The 18279-nt window shown below is 36.3% G+C and overlaps 1 protein-coding gene and 1 pseudogene across 1 annotated transcript; both read left to right on the top strand.

The window, feature by feature from the left end:
* The first annotated feature begins 437 nt into the window (after positions 1-437).
* On the top strand, positions 438-8844 carry LOC146169298 (ATP-binding cassette sub-family C member 4-like; annotated as a pseudogene).
* Positions 8845-9506: 662 nt separating this feature from the next.
* Positions 9507-16310, top strand: LOC146169299 (sodium-coupled monocarboxylate transporter 1-like). The gene is made up of 13 exons (XM_083386510.1): positions 9507-9614; positions 9738-9841; positions 11357-11545; positions 12169-12234; positions 12471-12590; positions 12657-12811; positions 13013-13153; positions 13551-13769; positions 14021-14133; positions 14408-14565; positions 14930-15117; positions 15469-15590; positions 16066-16310. Exons 1-13 carry the CDS (start codon positions 9557-9559, stop codon positions 16308-16310), a joined length of 1878 nt encoding a protein of 625 aa, XP_083242636.1. The 5' UTR covers positions 9507-9556.
* Positions 16311-18279: the final 1969 nt, after the last annotated feature.

Genomic DNA, 18279 nt, shown 5'->3' on the forward strand with positions numbered 1-18279 from the left:
GATTTGCATCGACTTAATTGAACGTAGTAATAATGTACACCTGGTTCTTCTTCTTAGAAGTCTTAATTTTTTTCTCTGACATTTTTCCCACTTTTGCTTTGTAAGTTTTTTTTAGGTTTGTAGCATATTTTTATCTGCCAGCAGCACAGTATTCGTATGTACTTAGTATTCCTTTACTGCCCTAACTTTAAATCTAATACTTTTATTTGATTTCAGTTTTTTGCCCTGATCCATTACGTGTGGATTGAACCCTTGCAGGCTTTTGTGGTTGTCTATCTACTTTGGCGGGAAATCGGCGTGCCTTCGTTGCTCCGTTTAGCTGTTATTATCGTTACTGTGCAAAGTCAAGTGTTGTTCGCGCGATCTTTTGGAAAAATAAGGTAAAAGATTGTTTTCCAACGTTTTGCAAAAGCGCATGGTTTTCACGTATTTCCGCTATGACTCATATTATGGAAGTATTAGCAGGTTAGACCAGGGGCGGGTCTAGGATTTTTTTGTGGAGCTGGAGAGCATATTTTGTCACAAGTTGCGTCATAATGTGATGTCAGAATTAAAGTAACTTTTAAAAGCGTGTTGATCTCCAGGAAGCTGGTGTGCAATTGTGCGACTAAACATTGAACATTCGCGTGAACCACGAAGCAATTTGCGTTTATCTGGTTTGAGTTAGCAAAACGTTTACCCAAAGGAGACTTGGCGCATTGAACACACAGAGATTAGCACTAATGATTTTACAACTGAATGACTGAATTAGCAATTAGTGTTAGCAAGAAACCCAAAAAAGCATAAATTGCGTCTATCTTTATAAAAGTCTATACCAAACTCTCTTTACCGGTGATATATATTTTCTCGCCCTTGCCTTTCCTCGGGGTTCATTTCGACCTCCCAGTCCTTTCGTGTGACCTTCCAATTTGCATTTAGCCTACACGTTGGCTGACTGATAGTTTTTTAAGGCACTTAAATTTCAAAATTGTAAAAGAATAACTACAACTGGTCCTAAGCCATATTTGGTCATTAACTGAAGATAATACAAGCTCGTATCGAAACGTCTTAATCAAGATAATGTCGATCTACTCAAGATGATGTCGATCTAAACCGCACAATTAGCCATAGCTCTAAAATGGAATATTATATATTATTACAATGCGAATTTCGATACAAATTTGTTTTAATATTTTGCACATATTGAGGACTATAGCAATAAACATGTCAGATGCTAAAAAAGGACTTTCTCTACAAATCTTTGAATAAGTTCGTGAACCAAAATGGGCATTGCAAATTTCCCTCGTATATGCGTGATTTTTTTATAGCTATTTTCTATATATTAAGTCCTATACTTTTATTTTAGATGTTTTTTCAAATTATTTTCATCCTGATTTTGGCGGCAGTGATTAACTACTTTGCGTTGCATGTCATCGTCCCGCTGTTGATTTACTTTGTGTTGTTACGTCAATACTACGTCAAGACGACGCGTGATATCAAGCTATTCCAAGGGAAAAGAAAGCGACTTAATGAATATTCCGATAACACAAATCCGGTGTTAACACAAACTTTCTCCTCTTTTTTTAGGCAAAAGTCCTGTGTTTTCACATCTTTCATTAACCCTGGAGGGAATAACAACAATTCGTGCATTTCGGATGGATCAGAAGTTTGAAAATACTTTTCATTGTCTTTAAGATGTTCACAGTAGCAAGACGGTGTTATAATTACTCATCGGCTACAAAAACTTTTTATTTATAAATCAGTACACAACAGAAGCAGATCCAAGGGTGAAGGTCACCAGATCATGCATAAAAATATATGTGTTCAACTTTTACTATCTAAATGCAAAATTTTTCGATTTTAATTACATCTTTTAGGGTTTTAGGAACATCTTTTCGGCTTAAAATCGCCGTGCATATATGAGGGGTGGATCCAGGATTTTTGTTTAACAATATAGTACAGTTTGCATGCTTTTAAAACGAACAAAATATATTAATAACAAAAAGAAGAAAACAATGCATTTACCTACCAAAAGTTGGAAAAAAATATAGTTTTTTCGGGGGACATGACGTGGTCTCCCTCCCTGGATATACACAATACAAATTGCAATTTCTACATTTAATATTTCAGTTTAATTATGATTATATTTGTGATTTCCTTTATGTGCCCCATACGTCTTGTATTCTTTCAAATAAGTTTTTCTAAATTAAACCAAACAAACCCAACTTTGTCAACAGCGGTAAGTTAATATTACAATCATTTTAATACCAGTCAACCTTAAATATTCTGTCAATCCTTACATTTTACAAGTCCTTTAGTCAAATCCATTGTCGGCATAAACTGCTATTCTTGTAGAGGCTTGGTTTCTGTTTCTTTCCAACCGTTGGTTAGGCCTTCGCCTTGACCTAATAAATGTCATCTTCATCGGCGGTGTTGCGTTTCTTCCTTCACTGACCACATCTCTGGTGGACATGGACGCCAGTCAGCTTGGTTTAGTTCTTTCGTCCACCATGCAGCTCCTGGTCGTTTCCCAGTGGTGTGTCCGACAGAGTGCGGAAGTGGGAAACCATGTACGTGAGATGAGGATTTGTTTTGACTGAACCAATTGAAAATAGAAGTAAAGAGAAAAATGTAAGGCCTGTGGCTGAGGTTTCTCTCATTAGACAAAACGGAGAACGGGAGTGCCTGAATTAAAGTCAGTAAGTGGCCAAGCGCCCAGTCCCCTTGAGCATACTGTATCCACAAGAGACCAGGAGCCGCCACGGAGGTAGGACCCGAGTTGGAACTGTGCATTGCGGTATAGGAAAACTTTTGAATCATTTTGTTTGTGGTGGAGTTAAGGGTTTACTATGTTGGTTAGACAAAATCGTTAAGGTTTCTGGTTTATTATGTTCGTAGAAAATATTGGGTAAGGTTGTTTTTTGTTGTGTAATATTTAATCGCTCCCCTTAAAACAAGTTTCCCCAGGGAAAAAGGCGGGACTCTGCTCGAACTCGGTAAGGTTACACAGGGATCGAATTATATATTCAAATATAATGCGTGATGAGAGGTTTATTTTTAATTATTTATTTGCCACAAAGTGAACAGAAGGTTTTAGAGAATGTGACCACATATTTCGTATATATAGATGACTTCTGTAGAGCGAATCCAGTAATATTGCGATTTGCCGCAAGAGGTGCCACACATCATCCCACATCCAAGTCCGACTCTGGGTGGCCATCTAGCGGACGAATACCATTTGACAGTTTGTCGTTTGCTCACTACAAAGGAGGGCCTGAAGTATTGCGGCGCTTATCTTTTGAAATTAATGCAGGAGAAAAAGTAAGGAAAAAGCTTTTTTTGACAGTCTTGTTTTGCAAGAATATGAAATAACGTTGTTTTCGTGTTCCAACCCTCAAACTGGACCAACAAGGCTCTTATAGTGATCACTTAATCCAGCGTTTCTTAACCTATGGGAAATTACTGTGGGTAATTTCAGGATAGCAGGTGGGTAATCAGCTAAGCCAGAATACACAGCTGTAAGTGGTAAAGTTGCTTTATTTTACACTTTTTTGATGTTTTGAGTCCGTTTAAAACAACCAAACAAGCACAGTGCTATTTTATCATTTTAAGAATTGATTCGTCACAGTGTTGCTTTGGAATCTAAATCCCGAAACAAGCTGTTAGATCTGCTGGATTCAGATTTGCATTGTGCAGTATCTAAAATCGTACCCAATATTGCATCGATTGTATACAAAACACAAGATCTTTTGTTTTACTAATACGATTGATGTCGTTCTTCACATTAAATGTTGTTTTGTGTTGAATATCACTGATTTATATTTTTAGTATGGCAAAATGGCAGATAACATTAGATTTTGGGTAATGACACTTTGATCTGGACAGAAATGGGTAATAAGGAAAAAAAGGGTAAGAACCCCTGCCCTAATCGAACACAACGCCTATAAATTAATTAACGGTGTCAAAGTTAGTATTCGATAAGTTTATATAACACATTTGCCAATTGCATTATAGGTGACTGTAGACTACAGCAACTCTTTCTGTGTTATTGTTTATTTCCAAAGTTTGGAATTGTCGGACGCGGCTTTGTTCCGCTTGAACGAGCATAGTGCGGGAAGAGTGCTGATAGATGACGTAGACATTTTTTTTTCTCACACAACTGCGCTCCTTGATTTCGGTGATTCCCCTGGTAAGGCTCAGCCCTTTTTAAACGCATGAGGACATCATCATAAACGGTTTCTGCACTATAATGCCAATGCCAATGCAAAGCATAAATATGTTCTTGATAAACTCTATAGAAAGACCGAAAGTATTGCTTTATTCCAACTTAATTAGTTCTAACTAATAAGGTTTAAATTTATTCAGTATGCTGTCGAGGAATACTAAAACTTGTATTCAAATGTGACCCAAAAAATAAAGTTTACCCCAAAAAATATTTTCAAAACTTATCAATGTATTTCTTCACTAAAGGACCCGATGGTTTTCGCTGGATCACTTCAAAAAAATATCGATCCATTTTCAATATACACAGACAACGAATTGTGGCTTGCCTTAGAAAAGGTGAATTGTAACAATAAAATATTAGGTGTTTTTCCTACATATTTCACATAAACAATAAATAGCCCATATTTTGTCGACTTAGGTTGAAATGAACGACTTTGTCGGGAGTTTTCCCCCAAAGCTAGAAATGGCGGTTTCTGAAGCTGGCTTCAAGCTCAGCGTGGGTCAACGTCAGCTTCTTTGTTTGTCCCGAGCCATTCTGAGGCAAAACAAAATACTTGTGATTTACGAAGCAACGGCCAACGTCGACTCGAGGTATTTCAATCCTCGCTTTAAATTTTTTTATTGGACATAAATCCGAAGCGTTAACCCTTTGAAGATATTCGTAGACGCCCTTGGCGAGGAAGTTTGAATTTGTGAAAAAATTGTAGGTAAACACTATTATTCTAAAGATTAAAAAACTCCTAATTCCTGTCAAAGCTCATGTATGAAAAGGGTTTTGGGGGTGTTTTTGTAAATGTTCAACAGTTTATTAAATTTATTCGTTAAACCGATCTTCAAATAGCAATTTTGTAAGATATATCAGTCGTAACGCGCATGAATTTGTTTCTTCATATAGGCCCTTTTGTGCATTTAATTTCAGCGCCAACGGAAAATAAACATTACTTACTTACTTACTTACTTACTTACTTATATGCTGCTGTTGTAGAGATTAAACATTTCCGAATCAAGAATAAACTTAGGTTAACAGTTTTTCAACATTAGTTTATTTTACGAATGTTATGCCACCCAAAACAAGGTTCACATAATTTTAACAAGTTGGAAAAATAAAATTGATAATTAAAAAATACACATGTTGTTAGTGGTCAAAGCCAGGTTCTGTGAATGCTTAAACACCATCTTAATACTAATTTATCCCAGAACGGACGAACTTGTTCAAAAGACAATCCGCGAAACATTCGCGAAATGCAAGGTCATTACGGTCGCCCATCGTGTTGAGACCATTATCGACTGCAATCATGGTAAAATGCTATTTTGAAGTAGGCCTATAGCTATGATACTTGTAGCATACTTATGTCTATGGCTACCGGTTATTGTGCTTGGTAAAATGCTATGTTGAAGTATAGCTTTGATACTTGTAGCATACTTATGTCTATGGCTACCGGTTATTATGCTTACATCTTATACTCCTGGTCCGTTTGAAAAATGAATGTTGATAGGACTAGGTTTTATGGGGGGGCGTTTCCGCTTTAGTTCGTTAGCAATGCTAAGAAGCGAACTTGGTTTAAGAAACTTTTTACAGGTTTATTGTTATTTGTCCGTCTGTCAAATACAACTCGAAATAAATGTGAGTAACACTAAACGAAAAGCAGACGCAATTTTTTATTGCTATGTTTTACACCGAACAAAAATACCTAAAACATCAAAACGGATAAAAGCTCAATTAAATATTTGGTGCTAAGTAAAATCACTTTTCGTTCTCTTTAAAATATATCCGTCGCTTTTACGAAAATTGTCTTTTGAAAAAGATATTTTTTGATTGAGAAAAGTTGTGTTTGAAAATGAAAAAGCTTGTTTTGGTGTTGAAAATTACTTTTTTTTTAATTGTGCCAACCAAAGCTTTGGGACTAAATCTCAGTTTATGACGAACAATCGAACAAGTATAGGTACTGTATTGTTACAAGTGTCGAATAAATGCTTCTTTGAAATACATAAATAAAATTATATAAGAAATTTGTTAAACCTGCTTCTGTACTATTTTTCATTTAACAAGGGATGAGGAGAATATATAACAAAAGGAAAAAAAACGGACCGCGACGCTTTTCCAAAGTAGTTTTAAACGTAATATGATCTATCTTGGGGTCAAGTTAAGCACGGTTCGTGCGTTCCATGTGAAAAGAATATTCTGGGACAGAAGATTACTGTGTGAATTTTTCTCGTTTACAAAGCTTCCAGGCTTCGAACTTATCGACCTAAAAAGGGCTTAATATTTTCTTAAATTCATGTTCTATTAAAAACAACATCAATGCAAAGCGCCAATAGGTTTTCGGTGTACACATAAAATTTCAGAAAACTCAACACAAGGTATATAAAAATGGTCCTTGTTTAGGTAATCAATAATTACGACTGTTAGTTGTGGTCTCCTTTAATTAATTTCTCTTTTAATAGCTTCAGCAATTCGTTTTCCGCTATATCGTTGATCAACAGCTTCGATCCATACACAATTGGTCAAGCTGAGATAAGCATGCGGTTGTATATAACGCTGTTGTAATCATTTTAGTTTATAGGCCTAATAAAATTTAGAAAAATCGCCTTCATATATTAATATATATATATTTGTGCTGACAACGAAATAAATGCATTTTTTCTTAAACGTATGTTGCCAAGCAGATAGGACGCCAGGCCTCTTGGGATTAATTATATTATAGATCACTGGAGATGTGACATTTCGTTTCTTAACTTGATTTGTCCACGTTTAAACGTCCTCGCATATGAAGCAGTAGACAAGATTTTTAACCAAACAGTTTTATCGTGAAATTATTTGTTATAACATGCGGCTTCAACAAGCTTGCACGAGGATGGGAAAACGCAGATTAGCGATTAAGAAGCTATACAGCCTAATAACTTTAAAATAACATTGTTTTCTATGTTTAACCACGAAAAATTCAGGTAGATTAGCAAATTTTCGCGCTAGTTGAAGTGGTAATTGATTTTTTCGTCGGTACAACGCCACTAGTCTTTTAGCAGTTAGAATTAAACTTGTAAATATTTTATTTTACTATATGAGATGGCAACGCTGCGGATATCGCGTACGGTACCTCGGGATACATCGGCCAAGGCGTTTCCCGGTGCAATATAGCAACGTAGTATCTTTCAAATCAAACCTTTGGTTCTTTCTTAAACTTTTGGTACTTTTTATTATTCAGATTTGGTTCGAGTAAAAAAAATATTGCGAAGCATTTTAACATTACAAAGTTACGTCAAAACGTGACGTCATGAAGAAATAACCTTAAGAACAGCACACAGTTTCTTTAAATAGTTAAAAGTTTTAGGTTGGAGAGGTGTTAGCCTAGTTCAATACAAAAGGCTGTCGATAACAAAGGTGTTATCGACTCACGCACAAGGATAACGCCATTATTTTGTTTGCCGAAGGGTTTAATTTAGAGGGTGCGATTAGACACATGGTGTCTTTGGTTTAATATTATTTTAGCAAAGTGGGCTAAGACAAACTTGAAGCTATAGGAATGTCTGACACTTAGCATTTTATTTCGATACTGATACCCGATATATCGGACAGAAAGCATCGCGACAAAATCCGATACCAAATGACGTCATTACTATGTCAAATGGACAAAATTATAACTTTAAAACAGTGGTTCCAAATCAGGGGGGGATTCCCCAATAGATGGGAACTTTGTAATGTGTAGGGTTTTTTGTCATAGGTGGTATTGCTGCATTTACCATATATGAGCTGAGAAGAGTTCTCGTATAAAAAAAGAGTTCTCGTATAATCGATTTAAGGCAACAATGAAGAAACTAGACAAACGAAGAATTTTCGAGAAAAAAAAAACACAGAGCTTTCACTTGTTTTAGAATTATTGTGCAAGTGGATTGAGCTGATGTGACGTCATTTTCTGTAGAGCTTATAATCGAGAGTTTAATTTCTGTTTGAAGAATTACACCAAAATAATAATGCAAATGATATTTTAGCAAACTAAATTTATAGGGGGTAATTAGATTTGAATATCGACTAAAAGGGTATACAGGACAAAAAAGTTGGGAACCACTGCGCTTAAAGGTACGTTTTTTCTTATTCTTCTACATTTAGTACGTTTACGTTTTGGGCCAATCTGTTCAGCCCGAAGGCTCCATGTACAACACCAATTTTTTTTTTTTTTTTCTTTTACTGCACGAAGCGAATTTTAGTTTATGGGATAATTTTTTACTCTAATTAAAAAACCCTAATTAAATTTTAAAAACTGTGGGCAGACACGGTAAAGTCATTTAGTTGCCACAATTAACTTGCAAAAAACACCAGGCTTATTTTTCATCAACTAAAATATATGAAGACCATACCTTTTAAAAAAGACTCGCTGCTGTGTGGTACGCTGTCATAATAACTCGTCCCTTTTTTTCGTATAGGCGCAATACGATACAGAAATATAGCAAATGAGAAAGAGAACTTAGCCTGTACTAATTCTGTACTAATTAGTTACAACTCGTTTATTGCATAGTACGTTTACTTAAAACAATTTAATTGTTGTTGCTTCTTATGTTTTTTCCTTGTTTGTAGTAAACGACTACAAACAAAGCGTTTTAAAAGTCAAAGAAGAAGTTGAAAAACCGAAGAATAAGGAACGTTAGTTGAATATCTTTCGTCTTTTCTACAAAGCTTCCCACGCTCTGGGCAACACAGTTAGGATTTTGGCTACACCAGCTCGAAACCCAGCACAGCAATCGAAAGAAGGCTTGCTTTCTGCAGCTGCGCGCCATCTGCGCTTTCCCGATTAGAACGCGCAGCGCAGCAGCCAATCAACGTGGGTTTGAGAGTAGATGCCCGCTTCACCCGCGACGTTTTCTCGTTTGCACACTCGTGGCTACAACACATGCCGGAGGATATTCGATTGGCAACAGCCGCTTAAGGAAGCTACTGCTTTCCCGCACTTCTCGAACGTCGCACCAATCCCCAGGGTTCCGTTATTAAGGCAGCTATGGAAGCTGGTCTACCTGCCTTTGGTTCTAGCTCTTCAACGCTTGTCTCGAAAGTCGCACAAACCCTTCGAAGCATTCGTTCTCAAGACAGCTTATACAAACATGGCCGCTTCTGAAGGGGTTCCTGTGGAGAACCTATTGACGTCCATCCACGTGCACCGAAGCGTACAGATCTCCTTTTTTCCTTATTTCGCCGCTGTACTTTATAAACGCGTGCTTCTGTTGGATTACGTTTTGATTTTGCCATGTCGCAGCTACGCTGTGAAGTACCTTACTAAAATTGACAACATTTTTTTACATGTACTGTGGCAGTAATTAGGTCAAAAATTAATTCGCTCGAATATTCGTCTGTGAAACGTTTAAAATGTCGGAAAAAGTGTCTGCAGAATACTTTGGAACCGGCGATGTGATCGTCTTTGCAGGTCGGTAATTAACTTACAAGCGTTTAAAGTGTTAACGATAGTTGCAAAGCTATACTAAAGATCTAGGTAGAGTTTGAATATTATTTTCTTGTAATTGTCTTATAAATTTTTTTAAACATGCAGGAACTTTGGTTCTTTCTGGACTTATTGGGATCTACTTTGCCGTAAAGGACCGTAAAGTAAAAAACGTTGTCAACTACTATTATGGAGGAAAAGAGATGAATCCAGTAACGTGTTTCAATTTATACTAGGCCTTATAAATTAATTACACTATAGGCCTTATGCATTATTTGGTATTCATAGTGTTATTCCTTATAAAAACAACGTTAAATTATGCTTGCGTTTTTACTACAAAATACGCGTTTTTAAAAGGAAAATATGTAATAATGTTCAAGGCAGGGGTTCCCAACCTGTGGTACGCGTACCACTAGTGGTACGCGACGGTTTTCCAGGTGATACGCGACTGCCTTCCGTTTTTTTCACAAAAACCTGGATTCACAACTTTATATTTTGTTGATCTCTTTTTACAAAAAAATTTCCTAAAGCCTATTCATTGTTACGTAATTATTCCTGTTGTTTCGTACCATTACGATCTTCAGAAGACAGGTCATAGCAATTGTCGACAAGCACAGTTTCTTTGTAAAGCGTACAACGCTGTTTAACAGTGGGCGTTAATTATGTCAAACGATTGCTCTTGATAGATATCATCTACTGATTTATAGCTTAATTTACAAATAGCATTGAATAATGCTAGTTGTAAGCTAGAAATAGGCAAAAATATGATTCGATCAAAATAGTTGTTGTACAACAGTGGTTCTTAACTGGGGGCGCCAAGCAAATCTTAGGGGGGCGCAAGTTGTATTCCAAAATTTAACTTTTTATAATTTTTTATCAGATCCATGTTGCTTTAGTTACTAAATCTGCTTGTATGCTGTCTTATGCATAACATCAAAATCACACATGTTTAGAAAAGTAACTGAAGAAACACGATCATAATTTAGGGATTTGCGAACTTTGGGGCTGTGTTTATTCAGAACAGTATGATATGGTTGAAGAAGATCTAAGTTGTGCAGCATGCCACCCTCTCCACAAACTGTGTTTTGCCAATTTTAACAACAAAACTACAAAAAATTAAACTACGAACAACTTTTTGCGCATCATTAATTGGGGGGAACACCGACTTTATTGCGCCAATTTGTAATGTTATTTGCAGTATATAGCCTTTGCATTGTGTGCCATCGCCCCTTCAAAAACACGATTAACGCAATGTTTCAATTTTTACAACATGTTTGTCAAAATTAGCTCGATGAAAACCAATATATCGAGCACGAGCAGCTTTTGTGTGTCTCAAAAATTAAGGTTTAGCCAATACAAACCAAATAAACGCAATTTCTTTCGCGCTTCACACTACAAATTTCCTTTATTATTGTTGTTTAATATCTAAGGGGGGCGCAAGGCACAGAACAATTACCAAAGGCGGGCGCGGTAGAAAAAAGGTGAAGAACCACTGTTATACAAGAAGTGGTACGCGTGGCGTTAGAAAACGTTCAAGTGGTACGGGATTGGTAAAAGGTTGGGAACCCCTGGTTTAAGGGAAAGATAAAATTAGAAAAGCACCGTGACATATTCGTATTTTAAACTACGTAAGTAATTTAATTCATATATCTATAAACAATTCTATATGACGATTCAATGTGCAAGACGGTATTTTCTGGGCGTTTTGGTTATGCGAATTCTTCCAGGTTGCTCTCGGCATGTCGATATCGGTGACTTTCATATCTGCTGTAACGGTCATCGGCTTTCCGACAGAGGCATATGCTTTCGGCCTTGTCAGTGGCTGGTACGCGTTCGCACTAATCGTACCTACCTTGTTTGCCTGTTTGTACTACATTCCTGTGATGCACAATCTGCAACTTAACACCTTATACGAGGTAAAGTAAAAGTGGATATTTTCGTAACTAGCGAAAACGGGGTTATTTGTGTAACTGTAATTTCAAGCAGTGGTTCTGTTAGCACATTCTAGCCTTAAATAGTTTGTGGCCCGCCATGTTAGTCGCCCAACATTTTCGGCCGTATTCTAATCAAAAAATACTTTTTAACGTAGGTTATTTCCATGTGTTATTCAAATCAACTTGCGTATCATTAAACGTCACATGGAAAAAGGTCTTAAGAAGTCATGCTAAATTAGACTTTTAACTGTACAAAACAATATCGTTGCACTTGTGTAGTAACACACCGGATCTACGCAAGGGTAGAGGTTCTCGGTTAAGGTACCCTGCGTTAACCCACTGGTATAGATTCGACTATCGTTTAAGCACCGTACTTTCTATGATGAACTCCTGACTGTAGTCGACAGTCGTGTTGAATAGTTTGCAGTCGTAGTGGTGTTAAATAGTTTGCATCAAAAAAATAACCGTGTTTGAATTAGCTGTACCCTTTAAAGTAAACTTTTGTAAACCAATTAAAAAAAAAAAATTTAGCTTCTTTGCAATTTACCTGACAGCCTAGAAAACCAACCTACTATAAACGATAAACATCCCTTTTATTTTTGCAGTATTTGGAGTTAAGGTTTCACCCGATTGTGCGTCAAGCCGTTTCTGGAACCGAAGTCATTAACATGGTTCGAATTTCTTTCTAAACGCCAAAATATAGGCTGTTCATTGTTTATTTGTTATTAGAGCTGTGACCGGTCACTATATGCTGTTTGCCGTTAAATCCGTTAATTTTCCTGAGAAACATTCTCTTATGTACTGTAAATTTCTTAAACTGATTACCGAGTAATTTTTCTGCCAGTTATTGTCGCAAGTTACGTTTTTACTGAATGTAGTTTCCTATAGGAATGTTTTATTTTATCAGCTTACCTACATGGGCGTGACTGTGTACGTCCCCGCTCTTGCTTTGAATGCAGTCACACCGATTTCGATGCATTGGAGCATATTTCTAACCAGCGGCATATGTACGCTCTACACTACTTTTGTGAGTAATTAAAACATCCAGGATGCCGTTTATGGACATTACGGATGCATTAACGAGTTATTTTAGGGCGGCATTAAAGCGGTTGTTTGGACCGACGTTGCCCAAGCTTCTATCATGGTAACCGGAGCTCTTGCAGCGTTGGTGAAGGCTGCTATTGTGGTTGGAGGAATGGGAGAAGTCATGCAGGCAGTTGAAAGAGGAGGAAGAAACAACTTCTTTGAGTACGATTTTTTTCCAATTTTCGCTAGAGTCACTAGGTTATGCCATTTTAGTCTTGAAAACAGTTTATCGTTAACGTTGAAAACGATTAAATGTCCTGAAATTCACAAGAAAAAAATTATATTAATTTAGCCAAAGCAAAACGATTTTGAACGTCGAAAGTTCGCTTCATGCACTAATTTTTATAAAACATTTGATTACAGTATGAATCCTGATCCGACGAGACGAAGTACGTTTTGGACAATGTCGATTGGTTTAAGCCTCAGTTATTCGGTCCTGTCTTGTGCAAACCAGTCAATCTACCAGAGATACTTGGCTTGCAAATCTGTTAACGGTGCCAGGGTGTAAGTAAACCAAAAATCCTTAGTGTCTACCGAATAAAACAAGTTGTATTATTGCAATTAATGTGGCTTAAATATAGCTTTCATGTTTAATAAGGTAGACGCACCATGTTTTATTTCAAGGTTGTAAAATTGAAAACATATGAAAATGTTCTGGAATAATACATGAAAAAAAAATAAAAAAATGAAAAACATCACTATTTTACTTGATCGGTTAGCTATATGTCGGCTCTCGCAAAACAATGAATTTTCTTAAGTAAAGATTCTGTATAATGACATTATATGATTTCCGAAATTGCCGGACCACATTTAAGGCACCTACACCTAGAGTAGCGTCTTATGAATGAACGACCACAGTAATCTAACGTAGTGTGATTCCCAATATTTGTTTGTATTCTAGAGCTTCGATAAGTGCCATGTTTCCGAGCATCATCTTGACCGCGATATCGATACTAAGTGGTTGTGTGGCTTACGCTTACTTCGAGACATGCGACCCTCTAAAGTCGGGCGAAATCAAGATGAAGGATCAAATGATGCCCTACCTGGTGCTCATTATTTTTCAAGAGACACCGGGAATGGCCGGATTATTTGTGGCAGCCGCTTACAGCGGAACAATGAGGTTTACTGTACAACTGTGACTCGGGTGTTGTTATAACATCTACAAATTAAGTTTTTAATATGCAAAAATAATTGGAAAATATGGCCTACCGACGGTTTTACCACAATCGTTTTATCTGGCTTGGGAATTAGAAAGGAGTTGATCCAAGCCATCCTAACCTACATATTTCCCATATTAAACACAACGCCTTATCCTTTAACCTTGACTCATACAGACCAAATGTAATAGCAATTTAAACATGTATATTTCAGTTCTGTCTCCTCTGGGATCAATTCACTAAGCGCACAGATTCTCGGGGACTTTGTGCTTGTCAAGAGACCGAATCTCAGCCATACTTCAAAGCTCGTCATTGGAAAATTATTAGGTGCCCTAAATTTTATGGTTTTACCATATAACATATTCTCATTTTTTGATTTATTACCTGCATCTCGTTAATAATACGCACATAGGACAAAATCTTTACAATCTGGCTTAAAATGTTTATGAAACGAATGACTTATCATACAAGTGTTCTGAAGGATATCTTAGACTGACTTAAAGTAACACTTTCTTATATTGCTGATTCTCCACCTGAGATTAAGAAACGAGGAACGTAAACTTATCCAAACACATGCCAATATAAAGTACATTTTTTTTAGTTTTTGCCTTTGGTTTTACGGTGACAGCACTTGCCTACGCCGCATCCCTGTTGACGGGAACAATATTATCTATAGTGATGACGATACGTGGGGCTATGGGGGGTCCAATTCTGGGTGTCTACACTTTGGGATTATTCTTTCCGTGGGCAAATGCAAAGGTAAGGAATTTATTTTTTTGTAGGGACTTTCATGACATTTTTGGATTTAAGAAGAAAACTGTGACTCTAAATCATTGTATAAAACCATTTTATCTTTGACTATCTAATTACTGAAGTTTATTTGAACATTGTTTTTTTTTCACAGTTTTGCGAACTTGATCCTCCTAGGACTAAATCAGGAAACATCCAATAAAGCCTTTAAATCAGCAATATTTACAAAATTATAATAACATAGTATTAAGACTTAAAACCAAACAAAAAATGCATAAAAATATATTGAACGGAACAAGGCTTAACATGCCAGAAGGAGTCTTACAAAGCCCATCGAAACATGCTTAGTGTTATTGCTTTGTCAACTTTTTAGGGGGCGATTGTAGGTCATATTACGTCTTCTGCCATTATGATCTGGATTGGAATCGGTGGTTTGTTGGGAGGGAGATCCCCCGAATCCCAGGGAGTTTTGCCAACTTCGGTTGAAGGATGCTCGAAGAATAACGCGGCCAACTTCACTACTCAAAGCAGTTTCAACGTATATAACACAACTAGTTTCACGTATGTTATTTTCCAAATGAATGAATGAATGCAAAACGTTTGTTTAAATCCCTTTTTTTACTTAAATAATCCACATTCTGACGAATAGTAAAATAATTAATTTTGGCTTTATAATGAGCAGCAAATAGTAAAAATGACTTGCGCAGGCCTAAATTAAATAAGCCTACTTGTTTTGCTATAAACAACAATGCAAATAATTCACACAAGATGCACGAAGACATTACTTGTGTACCAACCGATTGTTAATTTTGTTATGAGGGTAAATGGGACTCTAAATATTAGTCTACAATGGCGCATTTGTAATTTCCATAAGTCGCTGTACGACAACTTTTACATTGGTTTTGTGTGCAGTACTTTGGAACCTTCTGACGAACCATATTACAACCCGATGTATGCCTTATCCTTGATGTACACATGCCTCATGGGAGTTCTGCTAACGATTGTTATTGGTCTCGGTGTTTCATTTTTGACAGGTCAGTTGGTGTTTCATGTGCAGTTGATACCCCGTCTTAACATATTGTTATGAATAATTAACAGTGTTGTAAATAAGTAATTGTGATTTTATAAGTTCAAGTGAAGTGATTACATAAATATACATAAATTGATACAATTTGAAAAATTGTCGATCCTGGCAATATTTTAATTAGCAAATAGAAAAAAAAAACGTAACATAGCATACATTTGAGTGAAACTATAAATTAAAAACACTACTGTTTCCCAGGTCAATTCGGCTTCATTTTGCGAAAATATTAAGTTAATTGATTATTACAATACTGATATTAGTCAATAATGTAAGACCGAAAGTAATGCTTTAATTAACCATATAGCAAAACATGCAAACTTTCCGATTTACCTATTTGAGATACTAATTTTACGTTTTATCAGAAGAGCATTATCCTTTATGTTAAATAATGTTGTAACTCAAAATGCGTTTTATTTGCAATTCAGGAGCAAATGACCCAAAGAATCTCGACCCAAGACTCTTTTCTCCCATCTTGGACAACAAGAGACTTCCGGAGAAAGTGCGCAAGTTTTTGCGATTCGGAGTTCCGTTACATATTGAAACAATCACAGACAAAAACGACGGCCTCGTCTCCAACCAAATAAGCCGCATTAAAGTTGACAAACAGTCGAAAATGGAGAATGTTCCTTTGACAAATATTCAAAATGAAGAGGGCTTACATGTCGACTGATTTTAAAGTTATAAGTGTACTTGATTATTGAAAAAATGATGCGATGCAATTTAAACAATATAATTTGACGATACTACGTGCAGGTTTGCAATGTTTTGCGCTTAGCCTTAGTTTTTTTTTTTATGAATTCGAACACTTTGACTGAGCAACCAAGAAGAGGCTATAGGTTAATACACAATGCAGTTCTAAGGGGATTCAACCCCTGGGGCTCGACGCAGCTGTTTTACTGGTTCGGCGATCAGTACTCTGAAACATTATAACACTGCCTATATACTTACAGCTACACTAACAAACAAACTAAATACTGTTATACTCTTATATCCATTCCTCACTGATCCGTTGAACAGCTTAAGTAGTTAATAAATTTATATTTTACCGAGACCATTGTTCTCATTTTTTTTGTACAACATGCTTTTGAACGTAACAGTAGTAAGTTTAACAAATTTGTTATTTTGCCAAACACGCAATCAATTTTAACGCGTCTTTAAGGGCTATCCAACTTTTCGGAAAAAGTTGCGTTGCAGTAGTGAGCTATGTAGCCAGGTCACCCTCCCAAGTTATATTTTTTGCCGATTTCAACTACGTAAACGAAATTATTTTAACTATCGCACGAACTCGTTTACCTTTCTCGTACTTGTTTTGATAAAACAGATTATCCCAAATACGTCGTTGGTCGGTTTTGGGGGACTTATTTGTGAGTAAAAGTATTCCAAAACAGTCTGAAATGTGGTTTGCAAAAGACAAACGGACTAAACGTGCTTTTAAAGATTCTGCCTTCGGGATACCAACAAAGTCAAACACTCTTTTAAAAGTTGATAGCTTAACACATAAAAGAAAAGGGTTCAAGTCAGCCAAATAAAACTTTTAACCAGGAAAAAGGCGGAACTCTGTGTACGAGTTCTGATTCTTACCAAGTTTAATCTGCAGGATAAATCCTGAACCATTTCTCGAAGGACATGGAACAAGTGGATGGGATACTTCCCTGGATGTATACACATGTTTATGTAAGTTACAATTCACGACAGGCCGATAAGCTTTTATATGGACGTAGTGGATAACAAACCTTTTCTATTAAAAGTTAGATTCAAACACCTGTTATTAGCAAATATATTTCCACAATGGGTCGCGGCAACTTTTTTTAAAAATAAACACTGTTTTTATGCGTAACGCTGACAAGAAATTTATTCAAGAGCACAATTGCAACTAGATCACGCAAAGCTTTTTAAGATAACTGAACAAGAATGATTGTGATTCTGCAATTGCTTTTTCTCATAATTTCCAACGCCATCTTGGTAGCGGTGGAGTATACTATTTTACGGCACGTGACATGATGCGAATCGAAGTGGCTTGTAAGTGAACTTTGAACAGGCTGTCTAAATTGAGCACAAGAGGTGCTTGTTCAAAGAGGTTGCGGGGATGCTGGATGAGACACAAACAATGTGTTACAGTAATTTCTTTCTTTGCTCAAATAAATGTAAAACTAACTCACATTTTGGTATTGTGTTATTTTGTTAGCAAGGAAAAAGGTTAAGAACCACTGATTTAAGGTATTGGACGATGGTGAACTGGGAGAACCCCACAAATTAGTTTTCGACCCTAAAAGCGCCTTCAGTAATTAGTATAATGTAAATATGTTCGCCCGATTACATATAACAAATGAAATTAATTTTATTTGCAGATTACCTCAAACCGCAATCCCGTCAGATGTGACGTACAATTTATTTCGTTAAATGCATTTCTGTTTAAACTCTTTGTTCAAAAATAGGTATTTTTTTAATGAATTTTCAAGGATAAGGCTTTGCGAAACATGTAACAATCCTGTACAAACGTATTTTGCAGTTCCCGGCATACAGAAGTAATTTATTTCCTAATTTATGTCAACCTTCAAACATATTTTAGGAATGTTTTTACCCCTATTTAATAGCCTATATTTTACCACGTTTTAAAAGATTTGTTTACGAAGTTTACC

The sequence above is a fragment of the Ascidiella aspersa genome, chromosome 1 (genome assembly GCF_963924565.1).
Source record: "Ascidiella aspersa chromosome 1, kaAscAspe10.2, whole genome shotgun sequence".
Taxonomy (NCBI): domain Eukaryota; kingdom Metazoa; phylum Chordata; class Ascidiacea; order Phlebobranchia; family Ascidiidae; genus Ascidiella; species Ascidiella aspersa.

Bases quoted from the DNA above. Each gene is read 5' to 3' on its own strand.
- LOC146169299 (XM_083386510.1), top strand. From the start codon at position 9,557: ATGTCGGAAAAAGTGTCTGCAGAATACTTTGGAACCGGCGATGTGATC. The intron at 9,615-9,737 runs GTCGGTAATTAA...TTAAACATGCAG, and splicing joins CGATGTGATCGTCTTTGCAG to GAACTTTGGTTCTTTCTGGA. The intron at 12,235-12,470 runs GTTCGAATTTCT...TTATTTTATCAG, and splicing joins GAACCGAAGTCATTAACATG to CTTACCTACATGGGCGTGAC.